The sequence below is a fragment of the Coregonus clupeaformis genome, chromosome 35 (assembly GCF_020615455.1).
Source record: "Coregonus clupeaformis isolate EN_2021a chromosome 35, ASM2061545v1, whole genome shotgun sequence".
Lineage (NCBI taxonomy): Eukaryota > Metazoa > Chordata > Actinopteri > Salmoniformes > Salmonidae > Coregonus > Coregonus clupeaformis.
Window position 1 is genome coordinate 24,661,745 of NC_059226.1, and position 25,753 is coordinate 24,687,497.

At 41.7% G+C, this 25,753-nt stretch overlaps 3 protein-coding genes across 14 annotated transcripts in view; all 3 read right to left on the reverse strand.

Moving 5' to 3' along the window:
* The window catches only part of LOC121585154 (caskin-2), a 95,061-nt gene extending 89,778 nt beyond the window's left edge, over positions 1–5,283 (reverse strand). For all 5 annotated transcript variants that reach the window (XM_041901531.2, XM_041901530.2, XM_045210964.1 and 2 more), the window contains exons 1-2: positions 4,984–5,283; positions 806–1,344 (exon numbers count right to left, since the gene is read on the reverse strand). In XM_041901531.2, the coding sequence (XP_041757465.2) occupies positions 806–899 (94 nt within the window). In that variant the 5' untranslated portion in view covers positions 900–1,344; positions 4,984–5,283. The remainder of the gene's footprint in view (positions 1–805; positions 1,345–4,983) is intronic.
* A 740-nt stretch (positions 5,284–6,023) lies between these two features.
* Positions 6,024–10,859, reverse strand: LOC121584238 (alpha-N-acetylgalactosaminide alpha-2,6-sialyltransferase 2-like). 2 transcript variants are annotated; one of them, XM_041900070.2, is made up of 9 exons: positions 10,481–10,859; positions 9,109–9,187; positions 8,832–9,003; positions 8,560–8,722; positions 8,241–8,379; positions 7,826–7,929; positions 7,391–7,474; positions 7,202–7,295; positions 6,024–6,715 (listed from the first exon to the last, which is right to left on the reverse strand). In XM_041900070.2, the coding sequence occupies exons 1-9, from the start codon at positions 10,603–10,605 to the stop codon at positions 6,536–6,538; spliced, it is 1,140 nt and encodes a 379-aa protein (XP_041756004.2). In that variant the 5' UTR covers positions 10,606–10,859; the 3' UTR covers positions 6,024–6,535. The 2 variants fall into 2 exon arrangements, with proteins under 2 accessions (XP_041756004.2, XP_041756005.1); XM_041900071.2 differs by lacking the exon at positions 7,391–7,474.
* Positions 10,860–14,869: 4,010 nt separating this feature from the next.
* Positions 14,870–25,753, reverse strand: part of LOC121585156 (protein TsetseEP-like) — a 34,844-nt gene continuing 23,960 nt past the window's right edge. The window contains exons 4-5 of one of the 7 annotated variants that reach the window (XM_041901540.2): positions 25,104–25,178; positions 17,849–18,467 (exon numbers count right to left, since the gene is read on the reverse strand). In XM_041901540.2, coding sequence (XP_041757474.1) covers positions 25,145–25,178 — 34 coding nt within the window. In that variant the 3' untranslated portion in view covers positions 17,849–18,467; positions 25,104–25,144. Of the gene's footprint in view, positions 15,456–17,848; positions 18,490–25,103; positions 25,179–25,753 lie in introns of those variants that run through there. The other 6 variants (XM_041901539.2, XM_041901536.2, XM_041901537.2 and 3 more) reach the window with 6 other exon arrangements.

Below are 25,753 nucleotides of genomic sequence, written 5' to 3' on the forward strand. Positions count from 1 at the left end.
AGTAGAGCGCACTCACCTCCTCTCAGCACAGCTCCCTAGAACAAATACACTCAACTGAACATAAGGATCACTCTACATTCAATAGGATTAGCTCCAATACTCCACTTTGTAAAAGGTAGGCTATCTTTCACATAATCCAATAACAGAGCTGATCACTTTTTCATGTCAAAGAAAATACATGTAACTGTGTGGGGCGGCAGGTAGCCTAGCGGTTAAGATCGTTCGGCCAGCAAACAAAAGGCTGCTGGTTCGAATCCCCAAGCTAACTAGGTGAAAAACCTGACGAGTAAAGCACTTAACCCTATTTGCTCCTGCAAGTCTGCTAAATGACTGAAATGTTAACATTTTTATGTAATGTTGAAATATTCATTGAGTCAACCAACAGACCTAGAAAACTGGTTGATGAGTCAGTTAGATAGCAAACACTGGCTTTTGCATCATGTCTGAACAACTGAGAACTGTCGACTAGCCTACTTCTGTTAGAGAATCACTGGCGTAGACGTTTAGCAGGATCTATTGATTTGGGAGACGCTTAGTAGTTATGACAGGTGTGGCATCAGCAGCAGCAGACAGAACTAAGCAAACTGCTTGTTTAAGCATGTTACCAATTGCCTTACTGCCTCCAGAGGAAGAGATTTCTGACTGTGCCCACATCTAATTGTCTTACTTATGCGCCATCTGCCTATAATCCCAAAGCTTGGGAAAATAAACATAACGGAGATGCATTGCACTGCACACTCCCTCAGCCTTTCTGCGTGCTAAATTAAATCTTGCTATGAGATTTAAGGGTAACTTGAGGACTCACTGTTTCGGCTGGCTTTCAGCTTGGCCAGTAGTTTCTGAGTGGAGGGCAGGTCTCCGTTCTTGACGGCCTGCAGTAAGTCCTGCTCCTTCCCCATGATGGTCCAAGGTGTGTAAGCGCTTCACTGGCGTCCGTCGAGAGTCCAGGCAGCGGCTTCCTCACAGCGCCATGCTAAGGCACAGCCGCATCAACCTACCTCAGAGTTACTGTCCTCACGCTCTCACAGAAACACACACAGCTGACATGGAATGTGAAGTAGTAGAGGGGAGGACTCACAGCCTCAAATCAGCTGCCTCAACTCCCAGTCCGGTTACGGATGCCAAGTCAAGGGAGGCCTGAGAGATGGAAAATCTCTTTTGCTGCTTAAATTTCCTGTTCAACTTTCTCTCTGTCTTTATTTGCGAAATATTTTATTGTACAGAGTGTATCAGGGGTTGGAGTCATGTGGAGCTACCATTTATGTGCTGGAGGGCCCCGGCGGGTGCTGTGGTCAGAGCACTGAGAAGGCTGGAATGTAGCAGCTTGAACCAGCAGTCCAGAACCTGAGAACAGAGAAAAGGAGAATAACAGTTAGGTTAATAGGCTATATCATAGTGCATTCAATACTGGACAAACCACACAGACATGCCCATATGGCTATAGAACACATGGAGGAGAAACCAAAGCAGGGCCGTCAGAAAGCGTGTAACCACAAGGAAGCTCCAACCCAAAGAACAGCAACAGGGTTTTTACCACGCTTCAACAAAATTTCACCCCAATGCTATGGGCCTATTAATTTGGAAATGAATCAAAATATTAAATTGGGAAGAAAAAACTATTTAGCACAAAGCCCAGCATGCCTAGCATCAGTTTTTCATTTATTTCCCTGCTCGAATTTACAGGAAAATCAGTGGAGTGCCCTTTACTAAAACAGTGAGGGAGGGAGTAATATCCTGAAAACTCTAAAGAATCTCCCCACAAAATTAACATCTCACTCACATACATAAATACGCATCGTTGTCACTTCAATTCATGGTGAGCAGCAAATATCTGAGATTAAATGAAGTAGCCTCTTCTGGCCATCCTCCTCAACAACAGCACAAGTCTGATAATCAGTGCAATTTATGAGAAAAAATGTGGTTTAATGACTGCAGTGCATACCAGGACTTTATGGACAAATGGTTCATGAGAGACCAACTTGCCCATAGAGGATGATGGACATTTTTTCAGAGCCTTTTCAACACGTGAGCTGGTGTTATTTACAGTTTTCCCTGAGGCTCTGTGATAAGATTTTCAATGCTTGACCATGTACCAAATGCAATTGAATTGGAGGCTACTTAAACTCTTCCAGCCCAATGGCCAGAACAGTTGAGGGAAATGAGAGCAAGAAGTAGCCTAGTTTAGGAGTGTTTATGTTGCTTTTAAACTTCAGTATGAAAATGTATGCACTCACTAACTGTAAGTCGCTCTGGATAAGAGCGTCTCCTAAATGACTAAAATGTAAAATGTAAACAATTCATCTATATTTGTTGCACTTAGACGGTAGCAGAATTAGATAGAACTCATGCATGAAAGTACAATAACGCAAATTGTGATGTGTTCATGATCACCCTGAACCAGTAACTGGGCAGAGGAGGAGACGATGAATATGATGAGTTCCCACTCCAGCCCAGTTAGCTACCATTAATGTCCCCATTAGACAGCTCAGCAAGCGTTATAATGTCAAAATACGTTTGTTACTCACCAAATATGGAGTTTCGCTGAGCAATTAGTCATTTACTGCCGTCACGCCCGGTATGTACTTCCAAAAAAGGTCTAAATTAAAAATGTACAAGCAACCAACATTTTTTGTCTTGTCTGGAAAGAATGTATTGTTTTTGACCAAGTGCGCATGTGCCAAATCCAACTCTTCAGCACCGCCAATAAAATCACTCATTACCAATAGTGTGCAACTGCAGCCCGCAATTTGGGGCGTTTCTGCATGTGGGCATTCCTGCTAGCACACGTGTCGCCCCCGCCTCCTGCCTGCTGTGTACCGGAGTCCTCCTTGCTAGCTAGCAGGAGCGACACTGGTCAACAGTGTCCTTTGCTCCCACCTACCCGTCACTGTCGTTTGAAAACACCTACCAGGGTGTTTACAAACACTACAGGAACAAGATCATCCACATGTATTGATCACATTTTTACTAATACTGTTGAACTTTGTTGAAAAGCTTTATCCGTACGCATTGGATGCAGTGATCACAATATAGTGGCTATATCCAGGAAAGCAAAAGTTCCAAAAGCTGGGCCTAAAATAGTGTATAAGAGATCATACAAAAGATTTCGCTGTGACTCTTATGTGGATGATGTTTGAAAAAAATATTTGTTGGTCTGGTGTGATTAATAAGGAGCATCGAGATGTTTCTTCCAATTATTGATAAACATGCACCTTTTGCAACAGCTAATGGGGATCCTAATAAAATACCAAATACCAACAGAACTGTGGGAAAACAGTGCCCGACAGGCGGGGGAGGAGCACACTGTCTAGTACCGGTCGACCCCCCCCCTCCCGCTAGCACAGCAGGCGGGAGACTTGGGTGACACTGTGTGATAGCTAACTAGCTAGCTAATCAGCGACACCGTGTGCTAGCTTGCTAGTTAGCTAGCGAAGGACACTGTCTACCGATCACTAGCATAGCAGGCTGGGGCGACACCATGGACTAGCTAGCTTGATAGTTAGCGACTAGTTAGCTAGCTAGCACACAGTGCCGCTCCCGCCTGCTGTGTACCGGTTCTCCTTAGGACTAGCTCGCTAAGCTAGCGCACAGTGTACTTTGCTCCCGCCTGCCAAACACCTGCCCTCGCTGTCGTTAACAGAACTGCGGGAAAACAGTGCCCGAAAGGCATGGGCAAAGGACACTGTCTACCGGTGTATGGCTAGCTAGCTACTGTTATCGCCCCCGCCCCTTCTCTGTGGGGTTTATCAGCGGCTGGCATCCAAAGTTATTGTGCATTAAAGCCACCTACTGTACTGGAGCGCCCCCACCTCCTGCCTGTCCTAACTTAAAAACGAACAACTAGAAGTATAAAGAGGTGTTCCTGTAGATGCAAGAATGCCCACATGCAGGAATGCCCTGAATTGCACCCTTCTCCTCATTACTGCCACGCACAGGTCGGCTAATACAGCAGCAGTACAGTATCCCGAAAGATAATTTATAAAACGTTTATTTACACCTTTTTTGAAGCACATACTGGGGCGTGACGGCAGTAAATGACCATAGTTGCGCAGCAAAACTCCATATTTGGTGAGTATAACCAGCATATTTTGATTTAAGGCTTGCAGAGCAGTCTAATAGTAAAATTAATGGTATTTAACTGGGCTAGAGAGAATACTCGTCATCTCCTCTGCCCAGTTCAGATCACCCTTGCCTGCAAATTCATGTTCAGCAAAATGTTGCTATATAAACATACACCGTTTTGAGAAAGTTCACAGTGTGCACAGCAGGATCACACTAATGAGATGGTGTCTGCACAGCACAGCTCTGCAGTCTGCACTGTTTTTTTGTGCGAACATAACTTGCTACATTACATAAGCTGGCAGTCTGAGTACACCACACACCCAAAGAGGTGCACAGGGCGTAAGCTGTCATTCCCAATAACAGTGATCATGTCCTCCTCCTCCCCCATATTGTATGGGGTCATACAATATGAATGTGTGTTTGAGAGGTTGGCGTGTGTAACTGGTGATGGGGTGCAACTTTATTCACTGGTCCCAATGGAGAACTATACCATGATGCATGATTCTGATTATGGATAATGTATTGCCAATAATGTGTTTTTAGAAGTAGACCTAGTCATTTTTGTTCATGCAACTGTAAGATAGTTATCACTCAATTACAAAGTTATCCATAAATAAGACACACACATTACAAAGCATGGTGCAAACGTGCAATGCAACTTGAACTGGATTATGAAAAGAAAAATACCGTTAGCTAGTAGTTCTTGCTCCATATGTAGCAAGCCTATCACTTTAGCTAGCATCTACTTTTCAGTCTCGCGATTGCTTCGTTCACTAAAATAACATGGCTAGCTAGCTAGCAAAGCTAACTTGCTTGCTAGCGACCTTCGGACTGAACTTCTTAACTAGATTTCCGAGCCCGTCGGTAGGGGCCATTCCTGTCTCTCCATGATGATGAAGTTTAAATTCACATTTGTCTTACCTTATACAGTGTTGTTGTTGCATGTTAGAAAACGGGAATACATGTCAAGGTGGCAGTTTTCAGAGCCCTCCAGGGTACAAGCAAAAGTAATCGTAGCCTTCCAATAACTCAAGGAAAGTAATTTTGAGTCCGTCTCCTACAGAAAGCGAATCTTAGTACTCCTCTTATTTCCCGTAAACACGTAGCCTACTTATTACCAATATATGTCAAATATAAAAATACATAAAACAGTTTGTATAATTTGATGCAATATTTTCCAACTCCGAACCGAAAGCCAGACTCCGCTATATTGTCACTTGCTCCGCCAGATCCAATCCAGAATGTGTTCGTCCCTCCCACAGTCCTCTGTCCCCGCTCTCCCCTCCTCCGCTTCCAAAAAGAGCAAGCAGTGCGTCCCAACTCGCGCCAGTGCAACTTCACATATGAAGTAGGGATATTTTTCCATCAAAGATGTGATAATCTCGACATTGTCTATCACTAACCAACTATTTATATTTTTAAAAATCCATAACATTCACTACATTAAAGTTTAAAGCTAGAATCCCTAGTTGTACATACATTTTTGGACATGTGTATGTAAACAAACTGTATAGCCTCAAAACATGGTTACAACTATAATGTTGATATCATGGCTGGTCAGTCCTTGCATCCATAGCTCTATGAATTTGAGAGTGGTTACATTTCTCCTGGCCCCTCCCTCAGCTTTTTACCAAAATAGAGGCCGGGTGACCGCTTTGCTATTGTTTCAATTAGACTCTAGCTTTAATTAGGTTCGTCAAATTAAAGATTTGCTGTTGGAATAAGAAAACAATTATTGCACATGGGATGCTGTCCCATAACATTTTGCACAGGTGTCAGTGGCAGAAAATGGCGATAACACAGCTTTCCCAAAAAAAATCTACAATTTGTTACAAGTGGTCATTATCTTGCTTTTACAGTTAATGACATAATCTAGCAGCATTTGCTGGTCTATTATCAGGATTTTTCATAACAGACACTTGAGGACACTCAGCCATGTAGATCCATTTATGTAACAATAGTTCAGCAGATCAAAGCTTGAGTCTTCCAAGAATGGGTCACATTTTCTTTATTGTGGCTTGGAGTAACCCATCCTTGGATAGGCACTGCACAAAGAGGCTGAAAGTCAAAGTTCACCTACAAAAGGTTGGCATGAATGGATGCTGGCTTCATAACGTTAATGTGTTCAATGTAAGTCCCAGTCAAACCGACAGTTTTAAATGAGAATAGGCATTGCAGGAAAATGAGAAAGAGGAATGACCGAGAGACTATAGTCTCGGCTCCCTGCACCTGCCTTCAGAGAAGATAAGGGTTGTTAAAATGATCAAAGGCCCGATCCCACAAACAGACGCTTGGAACACCTGAGATTGGCTTTACACCGTCAAAGCCCTTTAATGTTGCTGTGTGACTAATGACAAAGGACGCCACACAACTCCAGCAGCCACTCCTTCAGAGGGACCACCGCCATGGCAAACATAGGAGTTAACAGTATTTCAAGGAAGGCTTTTCACATGAAAATACAATTGAGTGTCCATCATTTCTCTTTTGTCCTCTTGTACAGTGACATTACTTTTCGTGCATGCAGTACCTCCCACAACCAGCTCTCCATCTGCATGTCGTGGTTGGCATAGAAGCGCAAGGGCTGCTTCACAGCATCATAGTAGTGGTCAGAGAAGTCTGCAAAGTTTTTTGTGATGAACCCATAGGCAGACACCTGCAGGAGGGTAGGAGATTTGTTCACTTATGCATGAATGGCATTCTCAGTCAGCTGTGTAAATATCTGCATGCATAGTTCAGGCTATAATACAGTTTCAGTATAGCATCTAGCCTTCAATACAGATGTAGGATCTTACATTAAACGTGTGTATTTGACATTTAAAAAGGCTTCTGAAGTGTCATTTCCACTTTCAAATTTCAGACTTGATTTTCCCTTACAAAAAAAGATCAACCCCTACAAAAATGTCCATGAATTATAATCCACTTTTACTGTTGCTGCAGGATTATGTTAATTACATCTGACACAATCAATATGGAATAACTGTATATGGGGTCTATACCAGGACTATAAAAAGAGGATGTCATGGTTTCCCAATAAATCACTTCCATACTTGCCAAATTGCCATATGTCATTAGACACTTGGTTGGTTAAACAGTGACCAATAGATTACCAATGACAAAGCATGTGGTGATGTGACCTGACCTGGTCACACATGTGCAGGGCGGTCAGAAGCATCAGAGCACCAGTGCTGGGCATGTAGAGCTGACTGTACTTCAGCAGGGGAGACTTCAGAAACCTGTGCAGCATTGACAGTCAATAGTCATCAATGTTAAAAGCAGCCAATAATTATCTAAAAGTCTCCATTTGACTTGGCAATACGAGTCCCCTTACCTTTGCGTTACATATGTAATAAAATCTGGATTAAGCATTTTAAAGTGCTGAACTGGTGGCTTAAATCCAAAGTATTGAGAGGGCCTGTTTGAGGGGACAAATGTAGTATGAGGTGAAAAAACATTTTCCATTAAGAATGTTACCTGAAAAAAATGTCAATAATCAATAGCAAGGGAGCTTACAAATAGACGAGTATCGTCAAGTGAATTGTATGCCTACAGCCATACCACCACTCACAAGATTCTATCCATTGCGCACTGCACTACATTCATAGAAATACAACGGCACCATCTTGTGGTGAATTACAGCGGAGATAAACCCATTCACCAGCATAAGTGCAAGATCGTTGTACTTTCCTTGACCACAGTACTGTAACACACCATTGTATCATGCTGTTCAAATGTACTACTCTTCTTAATGACCCTCTCAACTCACCAGTCCCCCTTGTCATGACCGGAGGTGACAGTGAGACCCTGGATAGCAGCTGACATCATCACATAGTCACGTTTGTTGGATGGAATGAAGATATATCGGCCTCTCTGCAGATAGGAAATAGTCAAAGCTTTAAGGAATAGTTGCATAAACAACCACTCAGTGTGACAAATTCCTAACACTTTAAAATGGACCGGATTCAACACTGTAGCCCAGGGTTTCCCAAACTTGGTCCTCGTGACCCCAAGGGGTGCATGTTTTGGTTTTTGCCCTAGCACTTCACAGCGGATTCAAATAATCAACAAGCTTTGATAATTTGAATCAGCTGTGTAGCGTTAGGGCAAAAACATGCACTCTTTGGGGCCCCGAGGACAGAGTTTGGGAAACGCTGCGTGTAGCCTGTCCCACAAGTTCTTACCCGCCCCTGTGGGACCTTGCTGAAGCCATCTTTTCTGTAAAATTTGAGGGAATTCTTCATAGTATTTGTGGTGAACCCATAGAAAGATGTCTTTGTGCCCACGTCCTCCTCAAAGTGCTTGGTGATTGCCCCATTGACCCTGGAATTAATAATTTACCATCAGTCTATTACTTTTGCGTTTGCTTATAAATTAAGTGGATCAGTATAAGGAAATATTTACAATTGCAACAACTTGATCTTAGTTATGTCAAAGAGCAATAAGAGAAGTCTAATAGGTTTTTGAAGCTGGTCAAAGGGGAGCTGCAGCAGCACTACTGACCTGAAGACAAAGTGGTGACTGTCGATGGCCCTGCCTTGTTTGGAGCCTCGAAGGATGCCGCCATTGCCTACCACAGCACAGCGGACACACTGATCAGGCCACCTGCGCTCAAACAGGCGGCTGCTGGATGAGTCGTTGAGCAGGGCCAAAGTGGATCTCACAACTGATCAAAAACAAAGAAGCAAAAAGGAGAGAGGACAATGTGTTTATATACAATATACCCGTAGTTTTGTTGAGATTATTAAATAGGGTCTTGGAGGGAATGTTCATACCGTCCTGGGGCAGGTCCTTCCAGCCATAGGGGGGCATATACTTCTCCAATCGCCCCCACTCTGAATGGCTGAAGCTCCCAGCCCACTGCAGCACAGGCACTTTAAAGTTAAAGCGTAGTCTGAAGAAGTCATCCTTCTTCACTGCTTTTCTCAGAGGACACAAACCCTCTAGCTGAGTAGAGAGACAGACCTCACTTGACATTGTACTGTACAAGACGTATACGTGTGCCTTTGTTCTATTAGAGGCGAGGCAACTACATAATCTCTGTGCGATTACCTTCTCTTCACCAGTTGCTGTGGTGTTGTCCCAAAGCTCCTCATCGCGAGTCCAAATGTTATCAAACTCTGTGTCTTGACTGGAAGGAGAAGACAACACATGTATTGAAAATGCACAACAAAGAGTTAAATCCACACAAAACCTTGTTAAGTGGACAGAAGCACATCAGACCAATCCAGCGGATTTGTTTAAATCAGGGATGGGCAATTTTGATGGGGCCCACAAAATCTAACCTCATGGCTCGCGGGTCTGCGTACTCACACATGCAGTTATATATTTAGCCTTTTTAGGGACCCTAAGCGAAATTTGAAGTGTAATTTCTGTAAATTTCATGCAATTCTACTCATTTTGCCATGGGGCGGAGAGAAAAGGGCCGTTTTTAATATGACATCTGACAGAGTGACTAACAAAATCAATGGGGGCCCACTGGTAGGTAATTAAACGACGTTTAGATAGCTGGCTGCAAAACTAACTTAAAATCAAATTTAAAAAATAGCTGACATGGGCTAATTGAGTGACATAAGAGAAAAACTGCTGATGCACAACCAAATTTCAAAATTCCACTTGATGTATTGTACTATTTTAACTCTCAACAGTAAGTTGAGACCCTGACAAATTAAACCTATCAAAACAATTCCAAACATGCATTTTAAAAGGGACCTTTCCTTGGAACAGAGGAAAACAAGTGACAGGACACCTGACTTCAATTCAGATTAGAGTTCAAATTACTGCCATAAGTGTTGTTGTAGTTGTGATAATTACTGCTGTCTGAGTTGTGGAATCAGAATATTACATTTACATCCACAATTTAAAAACCGGAGCACAAACAATGTCTAAACTGTAATGTAGACATTATTTTTTTTTTTCAGGACAGGTCTGAACATCAATAAAACGAGGTCAGTTGTGGGATATAATAGGTCACACATCCGTTCCACATTAGCCTAGTCAGTGGCCTTACCACTAACTCAGAGCTTGACAAGACCGCAAGCATAACTTTAAAGACACCAGCAACACTGGAACCTCAAACGTCCTCTCATTTAGTAAAACATTTGAGTTTCAACTTTCAGCTGCAAAAATGAAGGTGGAGTCTTATGAATGGGAAACGGATTATTACAACCCCCCCCCCCATAAAAAATGCATCAATGTGATAAATGTAATCTCATCTGCCAAAATCGAACCATTCCACAATAAGACACCAAAAAACTACAGTAGCAGTAGGTTGAGTGTGTCAATGTCCCAATTGAATGCAACAGGTCGTAGAATACCGAGGTAAAGACAGATGCAGATAGTCGATTTGCATGCGATTGGATTTTTGTTGGAATCTACAAATATTTGAGCGGGAAAACAATTTCAGAAATCACAGAATATTCACCTGTTCGCAAATCTGTCGTGGAAGAAGTTCAGGTCATAGTATTGTCCATACATAATCGTGGTTATAGTCAAACTTACACATAAAGCCCCTACTAGGAAGACACACTTCCTCAAAGAAATCGCCATATTTCTCAAAACTAGAGAATATAATATCTGGTGCTGTTTGAGTTAAAAAAAAGTTTGAGTTTAACTTTCCAGTTACAAGTCATTTTCTGCTCTAAATCCCAGGTCAGCTGGGCGAACAAGGTCCATATCCTTAATGACCCACGTGTTGTGCACAACAGGAGCAATACCATTGTTTTTCCTCTGCGTCTTTTTTCGGTCAGAATTTGATCTGTCCCGCAGACTATGATTGTGTTGTCTCCTTCCTGTTTATTTTTTATTTTTAACTGTCAGTGCACCTTCCTCGTGTGTTGGGTTTCTTTATATGGAAACGTCTCAATTCACATTAATTGGCAGTTTAAAGAGGTGTGGCCATAATTAGGGAAATTCGGGCTGGCTTGCGTTTCAATGATTCTTTATAACTTCTACCTTTTTACCTTTTCAACTTGCTTAAACTTGATACATGATTAGACTACAATTTGAGGAGAGCGTAGTCTACATGTCATGCATTACATGTTCATTACAGGTGCCATTGTAGCTAGGATTTTAAGGCGTTGTCTTTGGAGTTATGAAATCATAGCTAGTGCCATATAAGAATTCTCATAAATTCAGATTCGTTACGTTACTTAGGCTGCGTTTAGACAGGCAGCACAATTCTGATCTTTTTAAAACTAATTGGTATTTTGACCAATCAGATCAGCTCTGAAAAAGACCTGATGTGAAAAGATCTGATGTGATTGGTCAAAATACAATTTAATGGACAAAAGTTCAGAATTGGGCTGCCTGTGTAAACACATCCTTTGTGATCTAGAAATGACAGAGTGGGATGGATAGAGGGGAGTAAGTAATTACATAGATTTGCAGATGGACTGAGAAATCATTTTCCAGCATGACAGAATAGGATTGGGTTTTAATTGGTCTCCAGCTGATGACAGGAACCTTCAACCAGTAGAGCCCCTTTTCCCTTCCGTGACTAGATAAATAACCAAGGGCCAGGGGGAGCACCGAGAGACCAACAGCTGATGTCAAGGTGATTCCTGTCCAGACCAGAAGAATGCAGCACAGATCAGAATGGGAACTCTGCTGCATTCCAGAATTTATTTCATGCAGAGATGGGAATGAGTGGTGTTCCCATAGAAATGTAATTTAAAGACGCACTCCAGCTATTTTTGAACTTTTCCTATTCTAAAACAATATCCCACGTTTAAATATAATAATGTACACACACTTAAAATTGGAATCCGTAGCGGTGAAACTGTCACATTCATTTGTGATATTACAACAGCAAAGACGTTACTTCAGACAATGAACACTGTTTTTGTCCGGCAGACATCATTGCACATCATTGCACGTGCAATAGAACAGCAGAGTATGTACTCAGATTTATTTTATTTTATTGTTGCTGGAGCTCCTCTGCCGTTTAAAGGTCCAATGCAGTCGTTTTTATCTCAATATCAAATCATTTCTGGGTAACAATTAAGTCCATTACTGTGGTTTTCAATTCAAATGGTCAAAAAGAAGAAAAAAAAAGCTTCTTAGCAAAGGGCAATTTCTCAAGCAAGAATTTTGCTAGGACTGTCTGGGAGTGGTGTGAGTGGGGAGGGGAAAACTGAAAATTAGCTGTTATTGGCAGAGAGGTTTGGAACTCTTTTTCTTATTGGTCTATTAAATCATTTCTGCATGGTGATGTCACCATGGAAGGCCAAAACTCCATCACACCAATACAGGCTGAAATTTCAGGCGGTCTTTTCAAACAGCTCTTACACTAAAAGTGCATTATCATAATTTTCACAATTTCACAGTATTATTCCAACCTCATAGTGTGGAAATATACCCTCACCAGCCAGTTTATTAGGTATACCACTCCATTTACGAAAATGGATCGCTCCTACAGACAGTGAGTCACGTGGCCGTGGCTTGTTATATAAAGCAGGCAGACAGGCTTTGAGGCATTCAATTACTGTTCGATTGAACGTTAGAATGGGCAAAGCGAGTGACCTAAGCGACTGAGCGTGGTATGCCAGGCGCGCTGGATCCAGTATCTCAGAAACGGCCATCCTCCTGGGCTTTTCACGCACAACAGTGTCTAGGGTTTACCAAGAATGGTGCGACAAACAAAAAACATCCAGTCAGCGGCAATCCTGTGGGCGAAAACAGCTCGTTGATGAGAGAGGTCGAAGGAGAATGGCAAGAATCGTGCAAGCTAGCTAACAAGCGGGCCACAAATGGACAAATAACAACTCAGTACAACAGTGGTGTGCAGAACTACATCTCGGAACGCACAACATGTCGATCCTTGTCACGGACGGGCTATTGCAGCAGACGACCACACCGGGTTCCACTTCTATCAGCTAAAAACAAGAAGAAGCGGCTCCAGTGGGCACATGATCACCAACCTAATAAATGGGCCGGTATATAAAACACAGGATAATCACATTTTTGACTGAACTGTGGCTTTAATAAATAAAACAAAAACAATAATAAATGTGCCTGGAGCTGCCAGTGGCGCTGTTTCTCCAAGTGCAGAGTTTGGCTTTAAGGGTAAAAAAAATATGTTTTGAGTAACAACAACAAAAAATATCGGTCTCCCACCTTGATTGAGGAACAATAGTGTCAGAGGACACCTGGACCACCTATTGAAATATGCCTTTTATTAAGTAAATCAGGTGATAAATGAGCTGAAAATGAGACAAGTAGGACTTTCATTTGAGTTCTGTGGGTATTCCACTAAAACCCCTACTTTTTCTCTGATCCAGACTTTGTGTCCTTAATCTTCTCCATTGTCTCTGTCTGCTAACTAATACTCACCTGTGGTGCTATGTAGAATGATGCCAACACAGCTTACAAAAGTTATGGCATGAGGATGAAGCCAATTTATACTAGGAAGTGATTATAATTATGCCTTGAAATTTATTATGACATAAACACAAACGTTGCATGACTTTGATAACGATCTGAGCAACTATATTTTTTTATAAGGTGTTTTTCAAACATGTACTGTGTAACTATGTATACTGTAACTTTTTCAAACATGTTAGTGGTACCACCCCACAGAGGAATGATAAGAGTGTGACAAACAGTAGATGGGAAGAGTACTCATCTAGTTGTGGTGTGGTCAAAACAGCTAGACCCTATCAGTGTAGCCTACCTCATTTGTTCTTGCCTGCTTTCACATGTACAACACATAATCATAGAAACATTGGACAAGGCATAAACAACTTGTATGTGTTCATGTGACACAATCATAAAAGTTGTTTAAACATTTGTACATTTCATAGCTTGCTATTTCTTATAGAAGTTTAGCAAAATAATATTGGTGTTAGACTTACTGAAAAAATATCCAGCCCAATGTGAAATCATGATTTATCAAATGGACTGTTCATACAGTGTAGAAACAGAGACAAACAAATTAAAGTGTTATCACTCAAACACACATAAAAAAATACATGATCACACAACCTGTTTTGAGTGTCATATTATTTAATAAAATAAATGGTAAAAAGATACACCAGAGTACTAACCACAGGAGGCTGCTGAGGGGAGGACGGCTCATAATAATGGCTGGATTGGAGTGAATGGAATGGTATCAAACACAAGGAAACCATGTGTTTGATGTGTTCGATACCATTCCATTTATTCCGTTCAAGCTATTAGTATGAGCCCGTCCTCCCCAATTAAGGTGCCACCAGCCACCTGTGGTACTAACTATTAAAACCTCATCGCTTGAGACTCTAAACAAACTACTAAAATATATCCACACAGTATTGAAGGGTAGATCACACACTCAGACCTCCCTTATCAACCATTAAAAACATTTGATTTAAAATATGGAGTGTTTAGAATATCTGAAAAACATATACACTGAGTGTACAAAACATTAGGAACACCTACCTAATACCCCCCCCTTTTGCCTTTCGCCCTCAGAACAGCCTCAATTCGTCGGGGCATGGACTCTACAGGTGTCGAAAACATTCCACAGGGATGCTGACCCATGTTGACTCCAATGCTTCCCACAGGATGTCGTTTGGGTGGTGGACCATTCTTGATACACACAGGAAACTGTTGAGCGTGAAAAACCCAGCAGTGTTACAGTTCTTGACACACTCAAACCGGTGCGCCTGGCACCTACTACCCATACCCCGTTCAAAGGCACTTAAAGCTTTTGTTTTCCCATTCACCCAATCTATGTCTGAATTGTCTCAAGGCTTAAAAATCCTTCTTTAACCTGCCTCCTCCCCTTCATCCACACTGATTGAAGTGGATTTAACAAGTAACATCAATAAGGGATCATAGCTTTCACCTGGATTCACCTGGTCAGTCTATGTAATGTTTTGTACACTCAGTGTATATTTCAATATTACCTATATTAACACTACAAAGTCATTCCAAAATAGTTATTTACAACTGAAAATACATACAGTATATGTGACTTACCAACAATATTAACCAAGGTTAACAGAACAAGAACAGTATAAAGAATTGTGTCTTACATTCAAGTATTGTACAATTTGTTTTGGTCTTATAGGTAATGCCATTTAACCTTATCACTCTACAGTATCTCACAATATTAAACCTATTGTCTTTGTCTGACACGATAAGTCAAACATAAATACTGTATTATACATTGACAGTTGCTCTGCTTGACACCTGCACTCTAAAAAGGGGGAACAGGCTATTCAGCCCAATATAAGGTTGAGAGGTTGACAATAACAGCACCGCCCCATTCTGCTCATGTGGGTCAACTCTCCATTCTCCCAGACTACAGGGAGTAGAGTTTGAGCTGCTCCTCCATGTCTCCCTCAGTCACCTCCCCTAGTGCCTCCTGGTTCTGCATCAGCAGGAGAAAGATGGCCGCCAACTGATCGTTTTGCACCCTAGAACAAATACACACAGACATGATGGCACGGCTTCCAATGCCTGGTTCTACATGACACGCTGACACACTCACACTCATCAACACACACAATAGATACATATAACAGAAACTAACTGTACACATTCAACACGTGACATCCAAAATAAGCACACTGTTATCAGTGTTTGTGTGTGTGAGAGTGTGTGAGTGTGTGTGTGTGTGTGTGTGTGTGTGTGTGTGTGTGTGTGTGTGTGTGTGCACAGGACATACACATAGGTGTACATACACTCATGGTCAAAAGTTTTGAGAATGACACAAATACTAATTTTCACAAAGTCTGCTGCCTCAGTTTTGATGATGGCAATTTGCATATACTCCAGAATGTCATGAAGAGTGATCAGATGAATTGCAATGAATTGCAAAGTCCCTCTTTGCCATGAAAATGAACTTAATCCCCCAAAAACATTTCCACTGCATTTCAGCCCTGCCACAAAAGGACCAGCTGCCATCATGTCAGTGATTCTCTCGTTAACACAGGTGAGAGTGTTGACGAGGACAAGGCTGGAGATCACTCTGTCATGCTGATTGAGTTAGAATAACAGACTGGAAGCTTTAAAAGGAGGGTGGTGCTTGAAATCATTGTTCTTCCTCTGTTAACCATGGTTACCTGCAAGGAAACACGTGCCGTCATCATTGCTTTGCACAAAAAGGTCTTCACAGGCAAGGATATTGCTGCTAGTAAGATTGCACCTAAATCAACAATTTTTCATATCATCAAGAACTTCAAGGAGAGAGGTTCAATTGTTGTGAAGAAGGCGTCCAGCAAGCGCCAGGACCGTCTCCTAAAGTTGATTCAGCTGTGGGATTGGGGCACCACCAGTGCAGAGCTTGCTCAGGAATGGCAGCAGGCAGGTGTGAGTGCATCTGCACGCACAGTGAGGCGAAGACTTTTGGAGGATGGCCTGGTGTCAAGAAGGGCAGCAAAGAAGCCACTTCTCTCCAGGAAAAACATCAGGGACAGACTGATATTCTGCAAAAGGTACAGGGATTGGACTGCTGAGGACTGGGGTAAAGTCATTTTCTCTGATGAATCCCCTTTCCGATTGTTTGGGGCATTCGGAAAAAAGCTTGTCCGGAGAAGACAAGGTGAGCGCTACCATCAGTCCTGTGTCATGCCAACAGTAAAGCATCCTGAGACCATTCATGTGTGGGGTTGCTTCTCAGCCAAGGGTGTGGGCTCACACACAATTTTGCCTAATAACACAGCCATGAATAAAGAATGGTACCAACACATCCTCAGAGAGCAACTTCTCCCAACCATCCAAGAACAGTTTGGTGACGACCAATGCCTTTTCCAGCATGATGGAGCACCTTGCCATAAGGCAAAAGTGATAACTAAGTGGCTCGGGGAACAAAACATCGACATTTTGGGTCCATGGCCAGGAAACTCCCCAGACCTTAACCCCATTGAGAACTTGTGGTCGATCCTCAAGAGGCGGGTGGACAAACAAAAACCCACAAATTCTGACAAACTCCAAGCATTGATTATGCAAGAATGGGCTGCCATCAGTCAGGATCTGGTCCAGAAGTTAATTGACAGCATGCCAGGGCGGATTGCAGAGGTCTTGAAAAAGAAGGGTCAACACTGCAAATATTGACTCTTTGCATAAACTTAATGTAATTGTCAATATGGAATGCTTGTAATTATACTTCAGTATACCATAGTAACATCTGACAAAAATATATCATAACACTAAAGCAGCGAACTTTGTGAAGACCAATACTTGTGTCATTCTCAAAACATTTGACCACGACTGTAGTTGGACACGATGTGTCTTCTAATGTTATAATAAACACAGCTATAAAACATATCCTGGGGTAGACAGGTCCTTCACAGTTTATTATTGCCATCATTCACATACAGGACATTTACATGCTGCCCTATAAAAACACTTTATAACACTTCAGGGGACCTTCTTCTAGAGGTCTTCTTTCTCAAGTCGCACTGAAGTTAACTGCACATCCATTGGTGTGAACACCTACCTGACAGAGGAGGCACGTCAACTAAGGCACGTCTTCAGCATACAAATCCCTACTAGTTACCAGAAATCATATGATGGGTGGTGCAATGAGAACAGCTATTATTGCGTATGTATATAGAGAGATTTGAAGTTATGATATCATCATCAATCCATGTATGACCTGATCTGGCTTACATAGAAAGATGCAATACATGACATACTGATTAGCATTGTGTTGTATGTAAATGTACTACAAAATGTGCTACAAAGTAGGTGAGCAAAACTCAATGATGAGATTAATTTACTACTTTTAATTAGATGTGCTGATCTGCATAAAATGGAAAGATGTGTGGATTAATGGGTGGAAATGAGTAAGAGGCTTAAACAAGTATTGGTTTTAGACAAACTGGCTTTTAATAATCAAGAGTTTACAAAAGCCCCAAAATGTCATGTTTAAACTAAACATTTCAATCTTTCTACAAAAATCACTACGGGTTGTCATACACATATTCAACTTCAGCCATTCTAACAACCGATCTCCAGTCCCATATGAAAAGAAGCCCATTCATTGTCAGTGTGCATTGGTTACATACTTCTAAAGTGACAAAAGCCCCAACGATCGTCAAAGTCAGGACAGGAGTGAGATATATGCTTTTCTCAGCATTCAGAATGCAATCATTAGGCTAGTCGGATGTTACTGATTGGCACAGATTCACATAGGCACTTGTGTGTTTGGTGTAATGCAGCATGCTATTCACAGGCAGAGTTGAGCAGTAGCCTTTAACTCACATCCTTCAAAAGTAATAAAGAAGGAAAGAAAAGAGTAGAGGACGAAAAGCAACAGATATTTTCCAGATCAACAGCAGAGTCGCCGGACAATCAACAGAAGAGATCGCTCTTCTCAGCAGAGGTTTCAAAGGTTCTTCTTCAGTGATCACTTTTCAGGAAACAAAGTAAAGAATAGAAAGGTGTGGGTGTAGAGTCCTTCCTTTTCTTCATCGCCTACTCAGCTGCACTGAAAAACAGAGAGAACTAATATATCACTACAATGTGGTACAGTTTTATCTATTGATAAATATAAGTATTTCATTGATATTATACGCCGGTTATTGTTATTAGCTGAAGAGCCAGAAATGTTAAGTAGCTGTAGTATTGGAATTTGACTGATATCAGACTCAAGATTTGGAAGAGAGAGAGTGAGATCACTCACCATTGCCATGGTTGTTATGTCAGCATGCAGCAGGGTTTAGTAGGTTTCAGGAGACCTAGAGCAGACAGTGCTCTGACCAAAGGTTGAGCAAAACACACCCGGAAAATAGCATACCACCATAGAATACCCACCACCACCACAGATCTCCCTCCCCACCCTAACCTTAACCCTTTAACCTAACTCCTAACCTTAACCCTAACCTTAACCCTTAGTCTAGCTAACGTTAGCCACAACAAATTGGAATTCGTAACATATCATATGTTTAGCAATCTCGTAACATATCATACGAATTGTATTTCGTAACATATCATACAAAATGGATTGTGGACATCTACAAATTAATATATACCATACAAAACGTAACATATTATACTAATTAGAGTGTCCCGCATTTACATTTACTATGTAACGTCTACCCCTGAGTCTAGGTTGCCCAACAATGTTGTAATTGGAGATACAGTAATACACATTCTAGATAGACCTACAGACACTGGTAGGCTGAACATGAACAGTTTATGAGCAAAAAATTGGTTGGGAAGATACTCATATTCCAGTGAGTCAGCCTTACTGGAATAATAAAGTTGCTCTTTGTTTGTCAAGTAGAGCCAATAAATGCGGCTTGCAAATAGTGGCCTGATTTGCATTTTCAGGCTACACTGATCAAATGCTGTCACCATCTGGCTATTAGCTGACAGTTCATTAGGTATACACTATACAATCTTGTATCACTGTCTGTCACTCTGACTTGGCAACATATCATGACAAAACATATCATGGTAAAATAAGTCCAAGCCCTGTTCCTCAAACATTTTATCAACAGAGTGGAATGAAAATGCAATTATGTTGAAAGCATTTCAGCTCACACAGACACAGTAAAGAAATCCTCCCAATTTAAGTGTCTCACTACCTCGATATCGCCTGCAGAGGGTACAATGGTATAGCAGCAAAGGTCCAAGATTCAGGGGCTCAGCAAAAATTTAACTTCAAATATGACTGTTTCATGTACATATCGATTGAAAATAATATATCATATTCTGTCCTTACTACTACATTTACTACTACTATTACTACTAGTACTACTACTCATTATTTACGTTGTAGGCTATCATCGGAGCACTTTTAGCACACAGCTTTTGAAGAAGCTCAAATGTATTCAATCCCCATCATAGCTCTCTGCAAGGCCCCCTGAGCGTGTGCAAGCGCAGCTGTTGGCACAAGATTAGTTCTAATTTTGCAGGTGGCTCCTAAAATCAGAGTGGCTCTGACAAAAGTCCCACCCAACCACTAAATTAAGAAACTCTTTAATACTATCATGGCAGCCATTTTGGGTGTGCAGTATTTGCAAGTGAGGAACTGATTCTCTCTCAAGCATTTGTTTAGCAGGTGTCACGCGCAACCAACCAATTCCAAATGGATTCCCCTCTGGCACCAGCATTAAGAGGTAAAGAATGTGCCTTTGTGAATGATTCCTCACAGATGTCATCTCAATAGAAGGTGGGGGGGGGAAGGTCTACATAGGGACAGGCCTTTGTATGTTTTATATGAAGTCTCCCCTGCAGCACTGATGATGACCCACATTGGTGCCCCAGTGCAGTATTTCCCATGATCGCAGGTCCCTTTGTTTTCAATGGCCGTGAGGCAGCAGCATATGATGACTATTAACTGTATCCTTATAGAACCTTAAGCTCCAGGATATTAGACTGTCTGAAGACACAGGGGGACATAGAGGGAGAGATGGCGGAGGGATGGGAGAGGGGTGTTGGGGAAGGGATGTACAGTGCATTCGGAAAGTATTCAGTCCCCTTGATTTTTTCCACATTTTGTTAAGTTACAGCCTTATTCTAAAATTGATTAAATTGTAAATAAGGTATTTCTGTTTTTTATTTTTAATAAATTAGCTAAAATGTCTAAAAACCTGTTTTCGCTTTGTCATTATGGGGTACTGTGTGTAGATTGATGAGGAAAAAAATAAATTGTATCCATTTTAGAATAAGGCTGTAACGTAACAAAATGTGGAAAAAGGGAAGGGGTCTGAATACTTTCCGAATGCACTATAGGTCTGGTGGTCGTTGGCGGGGATCAAACAGAAAGTGTATAATAGAAAGAATAAAGCAAGCTCTGCCAGCATGTGCCCTATCTGACCCAGTTGTGTGCTCTACCACATCAGTGGAAGCCTATTAGTGGCTAACAAGTCCCTTCAAAAACAGAAAAACAATAGCCTACTGCAGCCCATTCGCCTGGTGGCAAGGTACATTTTTACATTTACATTTTAGTCATTTAGCAGACGCTCTTATCCAGAGCGACTTACAGTTAGTGAGTGCATACATTATATTTTTTCATACTGGCCCCCCGTGGGAATCGAACCCACAACCCTGCCGTTGCAAACGCCGTACTCTACCAACATCCCTGCCGGCCATTCCCTCCCCTACCCTGGACGAATTGTGCGCCGCCCCATGGGTCTCCCGGTCGCGGCCGGCTACGACAGAGCCTGGATTCGAACCAGGATCTCTAGTGGCACAGCTAGCACTGCAATGGACAGTGCCTTAGACCACTGCGCCACTCGGGAGGTACACTGTTGGTGATGTCATACTAGTGTAATCAGTAAATGGGTGAATGCATAGATACACACTGCTTTCACCAGAGCCATATCTATATATACAGTTGAAGTCGGAAGTTTACATACACCTTAGCCAAATATATTTAAATTCAGTTTTTCACAATTCCTGATATTTAATCCTAGTAAAGATTCCCTGTCTTAGGTCAGTTAGGATCACCACTTTATTTTAAGAATGTGAAATGTCAGAATATTTTTTATTTTTTATTTTTTTATTTCACCTTTATTTAACCAGGTAAGCCAGTTGAGAACAAGTTCTCATTTACAACTGCGACCTGGCCAAGATAAAGCAAAGCAGTGCGATAAAAACAACAACACAGAGTTACATATGGGGTAAACAAAACATAAAGTCAAAAATACAAACAGAAAATATATATACAGTGTGTGTGAATGTAGTAAGTTATGGAGGTAAGGCAATAAATAGGCCATAGTGCAAATAATTATTTATTTCAGCTTTTATTTCTTTCATCACATTCCTAGTGGGTCAGAAGTTTACATACACTCAATTAGTATTTGGTAGCATTGCCTTTAAATTGTTTAACTTGGGTCAAACGTTCCGGGTAGCCTTCCACAAGCTTCCCACAATAAGTTGGGTGAATTCTGACCCATTCCTCCTGACAGAGCTGGTGTAACTGAGTCAGGTTTGTAGGCCTCCTTGCTCGCACACGCTTTTTCAGTTCTGCCCACACATTTTCTATAGGATTGAAGTCAGGGCTTTGTGATGGCCACTCCAATACCTTGACTTTGTTGTCCTTAAGCCATTTTGCCACAACTTTGGAAGTATGGTTGGGGTCATTGTCAATTTGGAAGACGCATTTGCGACCAAGCTTTAACTTCCTGACTGATGTCTTGAGATGTTGCTTCAATATATCCACATAATTTTTCTTCCTCATGATGCCATCTATTTGTGAAGTGCACCAGTCCCTCCTGCAGCAAAGCACCCCCACAGCATGATGCTGCCACCCCGTGCTTCAAGGTTGGGATGGTGTTCTTCGGCTTGCAAGCTCCCCCTTTATCCTCCAAACATAACGATGGTCATTATGGCCAAACAGTTCTATTTTTGTTTCATCAGACCAGAGGACATTTCTCCAAAAAGTACGATCTTTGTCCCCATGCGCAGTTGTAAACCGTAGTCTGGCTTTTTTATGGCGGTTTTGGAGCAGTGGCTTCTTCCTTGCTGAGCGGTCTTTCAGGTTATGTTGATATAGGACTCGTTTTACTGTGGATATAGATACTTTTGTACCTGTTTCCTCCAGCATCTTCACAAGGTCCTTTGCTGTTGTTCTGGGATTGATTTGCACTTTTTGCACCAAAGTACGTTCATCTCTAGGAGACAGAAAGCGTCTCGTTCCTGAGAGATATGACGCCTGCATGGTCCCATGGTGTTTATACTTGCGTACTATTGTTTGTACAGATGAATGTGGTACCTTCAGGCGTTTGGAAATTGCTCCCAAGGATGAACCAGACTTGTGGAGGCCTACAATTTCTTTTCTGAGGTCTTCGCTGATTTCTTTTGATTTTCCCATGATGTCAAGCAAAGAGGCACTGAGTTTGAAGGTAGGCCTTGAAATACATCCACAGGTACACCTCCAATTGACTCAAATGATGTCAATTAGCCTATCAGAAGTTTCTAAAGCCATGCCATCATTTTCTGGAATTTTCCAAGCTGTTTAAAGGCACAGTCAACTTAGTGTATGTAAACTTCTGACCCACTGGAATTGTGATACAGTGAATTATAAGTGAAATAATCTGACTGTAAACAATTGTTGGAAAAATTACTTGTGTCATGCACAAAGTAGATGTCCTAACCGACTTGCCAAAACTATAGTTTGTTAACAAGAAATTTGTGGAGTGGTTGAAAAACGAGTTTTAATGATTCCAACCTAAGTGTATGTAAACTTCCGACTTCAACTGTATATATATATATATATATATATATATATATATATACAGTGGGGAAAAAAAGTATTTAGTCAGCCACCAATTGTGCAAGTTCTCCCACTTAAAAAGATGAGAGAGGCCTGTAATTTTCATCATAGGTACACGTCAACTATGACAGACAAAATGAGAAAAGAAAAACCAGAAAATCACATTGTAGGATTTTTAATGAATTTATTTGCAAATTATGGTGGGAAATAAGTATTTGGTCAATAACAAAAGTTTCTCAATACTTTGTTATATACCCTTTGTTGGCAATGACACAGGTCAAACGTTTTCTGTAAGTCTTCACAAGGTTTTCACACACTGTTGCTGGTATTTTGGCCCATTCCTCCATGCAGATCTCCTCTAGAGCAGTGATGTTTTGGGGCTGTCGCTGGGCAACACGGACTTTCAACTCCCCTCCAAAGATTTTCTATGGGGTTGAGATCTGGAGACTGGCTAGGCCACTCCAGGACCTTGAAATGCTTCTTACGAAGCCACTCCTTCGTTGTCCGGGCGGTGTGTTTGGGATCATTGTCATGCTGAAAGACCCAGCCACGTTTCATCTTCAATGCCCTTGCTGATGGAAGGAGGTTTTCACTCAAAATCTCACGATACATGGCCCCAGTCATTCTTTCCTTTACACGGATCAGTCGTCCTGGTCCCTTTGCAGAAAAACAGCCCCAAAGCATGATGTTTTCACCCCCATGCTTCACAGTAGGTATGGTGTTCTTTGGATGCAACTCAGCATTTTTTGTCCTCCAAACACGACGAGTTGAGTTTTTACCAAAAAGTTATATTTTGGTTTCATCTGACCATATGACATTTTCCCAATCCTCTTCTGGATGCACTCTAGCAAACTTCAGACGGGCCTGGACATGTACTGGCTTAAGCAGGGGGACACTAGCACTGCAGGATTTGAGTCCCTGGCGGCATGGTGTGTTACTGATGGTAGGCTTTGTTACTTTGGTCCCAGCTCTCTGCAGGTCATTCACTAGGTCCCCCCGTGTGGTTCTGGGATTTTTGCTCACCGTTCTTGTGATCATTTTGACCCCACGGGGTGAGATCTTGCATGGAGCCCCAGATCGAGGGAGATTATCAGTGGTCTTGTATGTCTTCCATTTCCTAATAATTGCTCCCACAGTTGATTTCTTCAAACCAAGCTGCTTACCTATTGCAAATTCAGTCTTCCCAGCCTGGTGCAGGTCTACAATTTTGTTTCTGGTGTCCTTTGACAGCTCTTTGGTCTTGGCCATAGTGGAGTTTGGAGTGTGACTGTTTGAGGTTGTGGACAGGTGTCTTTTATACTGATAACAAGTTCAAACAGGTGCCATTAATACAGGTAACGAGTGGAGGACAGAGGAGCCTCTTAAAGAAGAAGTTACAGGTCTGTGAGAGCCAGAAATCTTGCTTGTTTGTAGGTGACCAAATACTTATTTTCCACCATAATTTGCAAATAAATTCATTAAAAATCCTACAATGTGATTTTCTGGATTTTTTTTTCTCAATTTGTCTGTCATAGTTGACGTGTACCTATGATGAAAATTACAGGCTTCTCTCATCTTTTTAAGTGGGAGAACTTGCACAATTGGTGGCTGACTAAATACTTTTTTTCCCCACTGTATATATATAGATATATATATTTACATATAGATATAGATATAGATATAGATATGTACTGTATATGGCTCTGCCCTTCACCAGTGATGGAGTGGCAGTCACACAGTGTGTCACACCCTGGGTAGTGGGTGAGGGGAGCAAGGAGAGGGAGGTGAGGGGGTCAGAGGGAGGTCGGGTGGTCAAGTGAGGGGTTTTGGGTGGTCAAGTGAAGGTGGTATTTTTGAGACTTGGGAGTGGATAAGAGGCTCTGGGGTGGGGGGTTAAAGTGAAATTATACCTTACCCATAATCCTTCCTAACTCACAGTGTGCTTGTCGATGTTGCTTATAGAGAGGTAAAATCAGGTGTGAGCTCTATCCTGAAAAGATAAAGGCAGGGTGAAAGCTGTTATGTACAGCAGCCCAGAACTTTACACAATTTCACAGCTTGGAAACAGACAACTTAACCACAACTTTGGCCCCAACTTTGGCACTTATGGAAATGCAAATAAGTTTCACATGCTTACATCTTCTCCATTTAAAACCTAGTGCCAAAAGTAAAAACATTGCACTGAGCTGTATGATGTAAAGTTTAGGCCAAAGTTGTGGTTGAGTTTATTTCAGGCCCAACGGTTGGTGTGGTGAGCAAGTACATGCTGTGCTCTCATGTGTAAACACACAAGTGAAAGGCACAGGGTACAGGGCACAGGGATTTAGTAACATATAGCTGGGTTTGGGGCTGGAGTGGGACTATAGTTTCTCATATGAAAATGTATTGATACATTGTTGGTCATTTAAAACCCTGAGTCACTGCTCAGGCTCCAAACAAGAGTGGAAGCATACTCCCCAAAAAAGACAAAGAAAAACATTCCTGAAACTCAGGCCCACATGCCTTTCCTCCCACCCCTCCTTCTTCTTCAGCAGCTCGCATCTCCATGGTAACATAATAAAACAA

Excerpts from the sequence above, each read along its gene's own strand:
- LOC121584238 (XM_041900070.2), bottom strand. The coding sequence starts at position 10,605 with ATGGCGATTTCTTTGAGGAAGTGTGTCTTCCTAGTAGGGGCTTTATGT. Across the intron at positions 9,188-10,480 it reads CACGACAGATTTGCGAACAG|TCAAGACACAGAGTTTGATA; the intron begins GTGAATATTCTG and ends TTCTCCTTCCAG. Across the intron at positions 8,380-8,559 it reads AGTCACCACTTTGTCTTCAG|GGTCAATGGGGCAATCACCA; the intron begins GTCAGTAGTGCT and ends TATTAATTCCAG.